Source organism: Saccostrea cucullata, unplaced genomic scaffold (assembly GCF_032062105.1).
Source record: "Saccostrea cucullata isolate Sc308-1 unplaced genomic scaffold, CSIRO_AGI_Scuc_v1 ctg47, whole genome shotgun sequence".
Classification (NCBI taxonomy): domain Eukaryota; kingdom Metazoa; phylum Mollusca; class Bivalvia; order Ostreida; family Ostreidae; genus Saccostrea; species Saccostrea cuccullata.
This window is the reverse complement of record NW_026936653.1, coordinates 619,617-631,125: the sequence shown is the minus strand read 5'-3', so window position 1 is coordinate 631,125 and position 11,509 is coordinate 619,617. Positions and strand designations below refer to the sequence as shown.

At 34.0% G+C, this 11,509-nt stretch overlaps 1 protein-coding gene across 1 annotated transcript; it reads right to left on the bottom strand.

Moving 5' to 3' along the window:
• On the bottom strand, positions 1-2,558 carry LOC134246155 (uncharacterized). Its single transcript, XM_062728462.1, has 3 exons — positions 2,043-2,558; positions 1,330-1,473; positions 1-1,124 (listed from the first exon to the last, which is right to left on the bottom strand). Exons 1-3 carry the CDS (start codon positions 2,314-2,316, stop codon positions 667-669), a joined length of 876 nt encoding a protein of 291 aa, XP_062584446.1. The 5' UTR covers positions 2,317-2,558; the 3' UTR covers positions 1-666.
• Between the last annotated feature and the right edge of the window lie 8,951 nt (positions 2,559-11,509).

Genomic DNA, 11,509 nt, shown 5'->3' with positions numbered 1-11,509 from the left:
TTTTAAAGCTTGTTTATTCAAAAGTTTACAATATACAATTGTATTATACATATTTGTAAATATAAAAGATGATTATGGAATGTTTCATTTAATATACAGTGTAAACCAAATAATGATATGAACAGAAAAATGAATTATGTACATAATCATAATTATAGTTTGTCTCATAAAATATAATGTAAAAATTGTATATATTTTTTTTTAAAAATTACAATACCTAATCAGTGTCTTCATCTAATGATTTTATAGTAGATAAAATTCCTAACATAAATAGATTCACAGTTTATTTTTTCTGTATTGAAGGATTCAAGTATAATGCATGAACAGAGGAATTATAAGAAATCAAAGTTCCCAAAGCAGTCCTTGCATTTTCATACAAGTTTTTTTTTATTCATATGGCACAAATATTGTTCTTTTTTTTCATCATGTTCTTTAGATTACATTTAATTCTTCATTTGATAAATATGATCCCTTGACTAGCATAGTATTAATTTTTAAATTTGACTTGAAGCATGCCATCTTGCCTATACAATATATATACAAGACTGCTAAAATAAATTCCATAGATAAGAAAATGCTGTATGCTAGAGATTACATATTCTTGAAGTAGTAAACCATAGAGTGGAATCCCAATATGTCTGATTGTTATATACACATGTACCAAAATTACAAGTCTAGCTCCGTAGCTGTATAACCCGTTTGTGGTGGCGCGTATTGCATAACTGGGGCATATTGCGGCATCGGTGCTGACTGAACTACAGCCGGATATTCCATGGGTGACGTACGAACAAATCCACGATTAAAGTATGAGCCTTTGGTCGGAATGGGACTAGAGCCCAGATCAGGTTTCTCCCGCAGCATGTTGTATCTGACGCGTTTCAGATGACAATACGTACAGCATGCCTGCATCCATAACATTACTGCTGCCACTAAGCTGAAGAGGGCAGCTGCCCCTCCGATGAAATAGCCGAAGTTCAGACTCATGTCTGGGTGGGCGTTAAGGATGGTGTAGTAATTATAACGTAGAGGGATGTAGTCTTCCGCCGGAAAGTTTTGCCAGGCTTGATGACTGAAGAAGGCCATATGTAGGAGGATGAGGATACAACCAATTACTTGACTCAGGGCTAAAAATAAAAGCAAAATATAGATAAATAAATGAGGGCACCTGCAAGAAGAAAACTTGTTTTTCTAACAACTTAAATTTTACATTGCATAGTTTAAAGTATCCTTTTAGCTAGTTTTCTACATGTCATTGAGGAATTTTAATAATGCTATTTGGTAAATAATAAATATCATATAAAATTTTTACAGTCATTTTAAAATACTTACAAAATCCAGTTGCTCCTGCAGCAAGGAACATTTCTCCTGTCGGGGAGGCATACTGCTTGAATGCCAGGATAAATGAAGACCCACAGCAGAGCACGATTCCTATACTACCGAGTAGGTACAACAGCTGAGAGACGCGAAGGAGTGCTGAAAAGAAGCAAGCGTCATACTGTAGATCACTTAATATTTGCGACACCTTATTTTTGCGAGATAGTCATTGACTCTTTATTAGCGAGACAAAATTTTCACGAATTGTGGTCGTTGCTCTATATAATCTTAGGGAAATCTATTATATGCGAGAATGAAATTTTCGTGACGTCTTGCGTAATTACGCGAAAATAAAGTTCTCACGAATAAAAACTGAGTTACAGTATTAATTATTACAAGAGAAAAGGTGACATAGGATCAAAAAAGAATGTTTTAGTATAAAATCTGAAGAATTAATGTGCACTCTGACAGTATGTTTTGAATTTTTAAATTCTGATTCAATGATATCACCTATTCAAAAGATAATAAAATTTGTTCAATATGGAACTATAAGATATCAACAATCAAAATAAGTTTTGTAGTTCTTATTTTGCTAGTTAGATATCTTATAGTTTCATATTCAACAAATGTATTTGTTTATCAAGTTTTGTAGTTCTTTACAAACAAATACAACCCTTTCTTTGATAATTCAGTCTCAATACTGTACCATAAAATATAAACATATATACCAGGCATGAAGTGAGTATTGTCTGCTTTGTCCAGCATCAGTGTGTTGATGAATCTGTCTTCGTCCAGGAAATACAGGCCACAGTTGATTGTCCTATCCACAGAACTCTGTTGCGCCTCGGGTCTGCTATCCTCAACAAACACTAGATGCATCTTCAGACTGAACCAAAACGGCAGAAGACACGCAGTTATCGTGGCCATGGTTGCTATCAGCAAAAGTAGGGATGCAAGCCCTAGTAGCTTGCTTTTTAAAAAGTTTGAAATAGGGTCCGTCATTTTGGGAATGCGTGTCGGTACTACTTCCGTACTTGGGAAGGTACCGGGCCTGCCTTTGCCTTCAATGGTTGCCGTTTAAAAACAGTTCTCAAAAAATAAAATAAAAATGAAATATCGAAATATGGCGTTAAAAAAGTAAACCTGCTCGCTAAATTTCCATTTAGGTCATGTTTTGGTCAACATACCAAAGAAGTTACACCTTACGCCATGTTTTGAAGCGCACCTGTGATAAGCGCCGCCTAGTGTCATGACTCACGGTTTTTATTACAGGGAACTAACTCTGGCTCTTGTTAAAGATATATCTATTGCCTAACTTTTTAGTGCCAAATTATTTCTCAAGTTTGCATTGTTTAATTTGTTGTCTATTTTTAAAACGGGAAGTCTTATTTACCGGGGAGGTAAATAAGACTTCCCGTTCTAAAAATAGAAATTATACAATGCAAACTTGAGAAATAATTTGTCACTAAAAAGTTAGGCAATAGATTGGTTTATGGATAGTATTTGATGAAAGTTAAAGTAAAAAATTGGAATAGCACTTTTTATGCAAAAGTTTATTATTAGTGTAATTAGATGATTAATATGATTAATATCGATGTTAATTAGGGGGATACATCCGTGTTATTTTTACTAATTGTGCTAGGTTTTGAAAAAGACTGACACATTAATAGGTCCATTGTCGGATCTGAACAGCGAAAGAAGGTTTTACCTTTGAAGAATCTCCCTTTGATCTAAAAAAAAAAATGATTTATTTGGAAAGAAATTCATTAGATTTTATTCTACATTAAATTAAGGCGAACGGACCCTGTGCGAACAAGTTTTAAGGCGAGCGGACTCTGGGCGAACGGGAAATTGGGCGAACGGGAAATCGGGCGAACAATTTTTAGGGCGAACGAACATGGAACCAAATTGGAGAGTCCCATAGTATCGCGGCATAGGAAAACATGGAAACTTGTGGCTGACATGGACATCAATTTTTATTTTTATATTTACGGTGTAAATCTACATAAAAAATAAACATTTATACAAACTAAAGACTTTCGAAACATGAACTTTATTATGGCTTTTACTAGGTTTTAAAGTCAATGATCTAAATATGATAAAAAACGGGAATGGAAATCTGTAAAATTACGTTTTATTTAAATGAAAAATTAACCGGCGCATGTTCCGTACTTTTTAATCATCACAAAAGTTTACATTCGGACGACAAACAGATAGTATTTTAACAGAAAGGATATGAGCTATGTATCTGGGTTTTTGGAATATACCGCGATACAATGGAACCCGCGATATAATGAGAAGCGAGTATATACACTGTGCATCAATATCTAATTCGATAGTCATTAAAGTTAAAGAGTTGATTCAACTTTCATATTATCACCGTGTCTTTGTAATGAGATAATGATTCGAAATCTTTTATCCGGCGGCAAATTATTGCAATCAAAATGAAACATTTATTAAATGTGTAATTCTTGTATAACTCAATTCAATAGATTTTACAAAATCTTCGAGAAAGAACGAGGGCGCTTTTGATTGGCATTCGGCAGGAATCTGGGCGTAATTGAAAAGTGAAAATTTTATCGACATGTCACATGAAATTTTAACATTTTTGTTATTTATCAGGTTCCTGTGCAACAGGAAAGGAAAATATTTTCCCGAAATTGAGCTTTGATTTGCTAAAAAATAACTTGAAAATTGGCCAGATCAGATATTTGGTACAAAATGGTACATTTTTAAACACGTTTTTCTAAAATTTTTCTATCTCTGGGTCTTCTCTCCATGATTTTGAAACGTTATTTGTGTGTATTTTGATCCAAAGAAACGAATACACTTTTTTAAAAAATGGAGAGAAGACCCAGAGACCACGAAAAACGAACTTTTACCCAAAAAATCCAAATGCGTGAATGTGGTGCTTCTTTGTCCTTTTAAAATCCTCTATATATGTGTAGCGGTGATAGCTACCTATTCAGTGCACTGGATGTGGGAAGATTTTGGTTCGAGCCTGGGATCGGGCGTTATTTTATTTTTTTTATGCAAACAACCATTTATTTTGTCAGTTTCGTTTTATGTACTGATGTATTAAAATTTTGAATTGCATAAATTTTGGTTCAGTTTGGTTCTCGAGTGAAATCAATTCTAATCTTCTGTTTTATAATGTACATGTACACGTATCATGCATCATGCATCTATGCATTAAATATTTTAGGTGTTTATTTTTTGTGAAACATTACTATGTTATAGTAACCCCGAGGAAAAACGGGCATAAATGTTACAATTTCACAAGGTCTTTCAAACCAAATGAAAAAAAACAACCTATGGCCGTGTTTGTAAAATATGACCAGCTATGTTCAGCCAACCAAATCATGGACATTTAATTAAACCATAAATGTTTCGTACAAATCACAGGTGCTTGAGGACAGGACCCCCCCCCCCCTTCGATATAGACCCCTGGGCTTTTTCGATTTTTTTCTCATAAAAAATCTGTCATTGCCATATTTGTGATAAGATCTATACAAGTAAATCTAAAAATTACCTAAAACAAACGTTCTATTCAATCTACCCTACATTCTCTATATAAAAATCTATAGGGAGGGTAGATATTTTTATAAAATGTAAGTTTAAGCAAATTTTCTGACTTGGTAGGATAGATTCTATCACAAATGTGTCATCCATACATAATTTATGTGAAAAAAGTCGAACAGGCCCGGGGGTCTATATTGGGGGGGGGGGGGGGGTCCTGTCCACAAGCACCTGTGGTACAAATGATTCCTGCAGATCACTCGCCAAATACGCCCATATTCTTTTATTGTTTGATCCACTAGAATATGATTTAAAGATATCTGAACCTCAGCTAGGAAGGATTAACTCATTAAATTATCATTATCTAATTTAAAAAAGCTCAATAAAATGTGCAACCAGTTGAGTAGCCAGAATGGAAGCGAAGTGCACACAGGGAAAAGCAAAAAGTTCTGGGGCGACTTAATTAAGGCCCCTAGATCTAGTGGATCCAGGGCAAAGTCCTTGTGGCGGCTCAAGGGGGCGAAGCCACCGGAAGCTCATGGATTTTACCAAATAATTTATTAATTTTGCAAATAAAAAAATCATGTCAGTTTATTTTTATAAAAAAGAAGAAAATAGAGTAATTTTATTTTTTAACGCAAATTAAAGTTGAAAGTTTTTTTTTTAAATTTATTGTACGTTGAGGTAGTCCGATATTCCCAGGTCCTGAAAATCAGGGTCATAGGTGATTGAAAATGCTCATAAATATGTCTCTGAGTTTTAACAATAATTTGCATTTGCCCACGGTATTTCTCAAAGTTCATCATTAAATTTAATCAGATTATGAGCGGAAAATTATCAAATCTCAAATATATTTTCAGAAAATGTTAACCAAAGTACCCGAATCAAGGCGATATATTTATGCGGAATAATAAAATACCGTATAAGACCATTTTTTAAATGTGAGAAAAAGTACAATCTATTTGCATAGAACCACATATAGATGTGTTTGACAGGGAAATTTATATATTTTTGAGATAAAATACACTCTTACATTTTTTTATTTAAAAAAAGGGCGGGGGATATTGATCCACATTTCAGGTGCCTGTGGACAGATATTATACAGAAGATAATGAATCAGAAGACACATCAACTCTCTGGAGAACAGGCCTTATAGTTAAACTGCCAAAAAAAAGGAGTGAAATCTCAAACTAAAAAACTATATATTTAAAGGAATAACTTTGCTCTCGGTAAACATGAAAGTTCTAAGCAGAGTGATATGTTAGTAGAATCGCAGTTCCCTGAAAGAAAAAGCAGGTTTTAGATTGTTGTCTTTTGTAGAGGACATACTGAAGGTCATGTGCCCACTAGGTATTTATTCTCAAACGAATATTAGAAGAGAGCAAAGAATGGAACTCTCCACTTTACATCTATTTTACAGACTTTATAAAAGCTTTTGACGGTGTTAATCCTATATCCGTAGAAATTCTGTCATCATATGGGGTCTCCGACAAACCGATCACCATCATTTTATAAGATGATTTAAACAGATCTAAATGCCAGAGTTATCTATGGATCAAACCCAACAGAGGAGTTACTGGAGTAAAACAGGGAGAGCTGCTCTCCCCTCCTCTCTCTTCACTTTCTGCATTGATTGCATGGATCATGCGAAAAACCACCAAAAACAAGCGTACGGGAATCGGTTAGGCTATGTCAAAAATGCCAGAAGACCTACATTTTGCATATCGATGATTCTAACACTTCTAACTCATCGACATCGTATGAAATTTTTAGAGGTCCATGTTTTATGCCCTCTTCACAGTTTGATAGTTTATAGCTTCTTCTTCTTTTTTTTTTTTTTAGATCGTTCACTATTTGTTATTTTCACCTTTTTTCACACAAGGAAAAGGGAGGATACAAATACGACAAATATTAAAGGTTGATATGAACATTAATAACACCAAAATTTAGCTAAAGATTGTGAAGATAACACTTAATCAGACAAACCCATCACCATATAAGAATAAGCTGTCACATCAGACCTTGTCTACCTAGGAAGTAAGATAACCAAAGATGGGTACCATAGCTCCGATTTCTAAAGCCACATGTATGGAGGCCAGCAAAAATCAGCATAAATACCAAAATTAGAATTTCGAAAGTAAAGTGATTGGTGAATAGTGGAATTAAGGTAACAATAACCATTTCAAACAAACTAGACGCCTTCCAGATCAACTGCATTCTCAGAATATTGCTAGTCTAGTCATTCTACTGAAAAATGAGAACTAATTGCAACAGTTTATATTTTAATGCAGATTTGTAGATAAGCTATTAGTAACTCACATATAAAAAGTTTAGAAAAATTCACTCAGGGGAAAGTTGGGAAATCGAAAGATTAAAATTAGAGATTAATATGAATTTTGAATTACCCACTTGCACACCGTACTTTTTCTATATGAGCTCTCTGTGACAGACAGCCTGTAAACAATAGCCAATTAGCATTAAAAGTTGTTGTTTTAACCTGTAGTTTGTTATGCAATCAAAACTAAATAAAAAAAATATATATTTTGATTTTCAAAGAAGTGAAGTTTTAACTTCCACACCGGCCAAATATCATCTACACATATATAATGGTTGCAATTACCACTCATGTAAACAAAAAAGTATGGAACGCTGTTTGTATTCACAATATACATGTATGTGAAATTCCTAAATGTGAATGTGTTTACTTTCATTTTATTTGTAAACGCCTGATGGATATAAATTTATACCCCAGTAGTTTTGGAATTTAAACACAAGAAACAAAAAATGTATGGAACACAGTTTGTATACAAAATAAGTCAAAACAGCCTTTTCTAAAGAATTCTGCAAGGAAGCTTATCAGACAAGTACAATGTATATCAGAGTTGTAACATACATCATCACAGAATATATTTTGATTAATTATCTAGAAAATTAATAGAAATTTATCATTTTGAAATAATAAAGAGACAGATTTATGGAATCACATGAACATGATTTGATTTGAAGGCCTCCAAGTTAAAAAAATCAAATATTTAATTCCATTCAGGCATCTCCGGAACTTAAATTTGAACTGTGTGATTCAAACAATTTTTTTACTCTCCAGATTTACTGCTTATTGATTTTGTAAAGAGTAGCGAACCTGATATAAAAAGCCAATTGATATTGACCTTTTTCTCTATGAAGACTGCACCATGCATCTATACATGTACGAAAGCTGCATTATGTTTATAGTAATGGAAATAATTCAAATGAAATGTTTAGACAGAATTAAATACTTAAATGCTCTTTTTTAAATTTCTTAATGTAACTTTTTAACAAAATATTTGAAACCCATTTTTAAAACTTAACTTCTCCTTGTAGATCATATTGTCATTTTTGCAACAGTAAAATGCCTGACGCGGCACTTATTGAAGCTCCATTTTATGGGGACTGGTGATAACGGCGTTCCCACGAGCATGCTTTAGAATGTGAACAATCTGGAACACTTTCAAAGTCACTTCTTAATAAGAGCAACATTGAAAAAAGAAAAGTAGATGGACGTGAATCTTTCTACTATAATTGTATATTGTTTAACGTCCCTCTCGAGAATTTTTCATGCATATGGAGACGCCACCACTTGCCAGTGGAGAGCTGCACAATTTGTTCTATACTCAGCACTTACGGCCATTAAGCAGTGAGGGATCTTTTTTGCTCCAGTGCCTACTGCGACACGGGACCTCGGTTTATACGGTCTTATCCGACCGGTCTCCACATCCCACAGTGGGATTCGAACCCGCGACGTAAGGATCGACTCCTTACTTCGCAACTCTAGAGCAGATGCTCTAACCACTGCACCATGCGGGTGTATTCCTAGATTAAAGCCAAAGTCTTATAATTTCTATTACTGTTAGGATAAAAATATTTGGGGGAAATATAACAATAATACTTTTACATGTGAATTTGAACAAGTAAAAATTGACTACCAGTATCTACCAAGAGTTGAACATTTAATTCTTCCTTGAAACAAATACTTGGCTTGCTCTCTTTTACTTCATTCCATTTGTGTAAGTGCTTTAATTTGACCTTAGATTTTTTTTTATCAATAAGAATAAAATAATCTACTATGTGCTTTCAATTGCCCCCACCCTCTTCAAGTAACATTACATAGCAACGGTTTGAAATACATTAAGATTTAAAAAGGGTAACAATATAATAACTAGAGGTACTGTGAGCGATGAGCTCACTAAATGATACCCCCCGCCTCCCATATGGTTTTAACTGGTGAAAAAGTCCATGTTTTCCTGTGGCCGGGAAACCCAAAATATGTGTCGGATCAAAAAGTAAAATAGGAGGTGCACAATTGCAATATGTAATAAAGATTCTGTGAAAGTTTCATCAAATTTCATTCAGTGGTATGAGAGGAGTTGCGGATAAGAGATGGGTACCCCAAAGCGTAACAGACGGACGGACGGACGGAAATACCGATTACTATATACCCTCCCGCTTTTCAAGCGGGGGGTATAATTATTAACTGCGCAGAACCTTTGCGCGCATATTTCACGACATTTTGTACTCAATGCAATTTAATATTACTGTTGATTCGGCTACATCTTGGTCAACCATGATCATTTTCAAGGGATAACAATTCAGATTTTATCCTAAAACGCGTCTTATCTTCATATTATTGAATGTAGTTGAGGGTATAATTACACTGAAAAAAATTTGAAATATTTTTTGGAATATCACCATCCATGAAGCAACATTGACTGCATGTTGCTATAATGTTCTTATCACACCGGAGGGCGTAGTTTCAATATATGGAGGGTAAAAAAAAATACATTGATCCACTTAATATGAGTAAGATAGCACTTTTATTAAACTCATGACAAGAAATACCCTGTAGGGTACCCGGGTGTGGGGTGGGTTCAAGTTCTGATCAAGCAAGAACCATCATACTCATTATAGTGTACAAGCATTTTATGATACTGATGTAAGCAGAGTATTTTTTTTTATTTCTGAGCATTTTATACAAGTTACCAACCAATCATATTGCAGGGACTCAAAACTGGTGTCACATGTTGAAAGAAAATTTTCTGAAGGGTGGACAACACAACTACACGGGGAACAGCTTTGCAGTGCGTAAAAAAATTCAGATTTCAGAATATTTTTCGACAAAAAAAAAATTAACAACTTACCTAATCCAGAATAAAAACATATAAATCTATTTCGGGGAGGAATGGGGTTCTATGAGATCTTCCCACAATTTTCTTCATATACGGGGAAAACCTTTCAGTTACAGGAGGGATTCAGTTTTTTTTTTTGGGGGGGGGGCATTTTCTGCTACTTTTTCATAAAAAATTCTTACTGGGGGATGTCCCCTGACCCCTCTAAATCTGCTCCTAATTATTTTCGGATATTACCTTTCATATGAATTAAATCATTTTTATTGTTTCTTAACTTTTGGTGATTGAGTATATTCGTGTTATACTTAGCATTGCTGAATACCGAAATTTTTCATGTCAAATTCATTTATAATATATCCATGTTTACCACCTATTTACATAAATCTTCTAAATAATTTCTTTGAAGCATTTATGGCAAAAGAATGCATTTTGAGTATGTGTGTAAACTAACGTAATGACTGTATTCATGTTTGTAAAGGTTCATTGTTCAAAAGTAGGTGATATTCTCAATTTATACTGTTTCCATGGCAACCAGCACATATAGTAACCAATATTTAATATTTTTCCAATTCAGTTTATTCAGTTAAGTTTATTTCCCTACTTACATGTTTTTTTTTAAACCAGTATAGAAGTTTCTACTTTACATAGTTCGTTTAACACTTAATCAGAGTGAACACAATACGTCCCAATAATGACCTCAATTTTTCAATTTTCCCATGTATAAATTTTTCTAAACTTTTTGTTATATATTCAGATCATATCGTAGATTGATTAAAACTAAGTTTTGAAACTGTTGCAATTAGTTCACATTTTGATGGAAAATTTGATAATTTGACTAGACTATGCGCATATTCTGGCCTATTACCATCTCAAATGAAGAGTTTTACACACTTCTCTATCCCTGGTAACAAGAATAAGAAAATTGCTGTGGATAGGACACATATGCAGATCGCACGCAATATCCATTCATTCCAATGTTACATTGAGATGGACACCAACCGATAACAGACACCAGGAGAAGATTTGTGGGAAAAGAAATTAAAGAGAACTGAACATGTGGACAGGTCCAGAGATGGACACAGAATGACCAGCATGGATGTTTCTGGTGACGGCCGTCTGTGCTGATCAGCATGGAGAGGACTTAGTCAGTAGAATAAATGGAACACCTTTGGTCTTTCACAGAATGCGTCTCTTTTAAAGGCCTAAGGTGTTCCGAATGCTCTCCCCTCTCTCTTCTTTATTATTCCCCTTGTTTCCAGTATGGTTGAATCCCATTATCATATAAGATTTAATTGATGAACACTGTACATGTATACTGACTATGTGCTCGTATAGATTTTATTAATAAATTAACACACCTAAATAGTGAATAATGTTTCATTCTTCATTGTTTGCAATTTTCAATTTAAATCACAAGCACAATTAAAAAAAACTGGCATGTCCTTTTAAATCTTGCCTGTAATTGTCTAATTCTTCATCAAGATATGAAACATCCATAGTAAGCTTGAAGAAAT

Bases quoted from the DNA above. Each gene is read 5' to 3' on its own strand.
- LOC134246155 (XM_062728462.1), bottom strand. From the start codon at position 2,316: ATGACGGACCCTATTTCAAACTTTTTAAAAAGCAAGCTACTAGGGCTT. The intron at 1,474-2,042 runs GTATATATGTTT...GCTTCTTTTCAG, and splicing joins CAATACTCACTTCATGCCTG to CACTCCTTCGCGTCTCTCAG. The intron at 1,125-1,329 runs GTAAGTATTTTA...TTTTATTTTTAG, and splicing joins TGCAGGAGCAACTGGATTTT to CCCTGAGTCAAGTAATTGGT.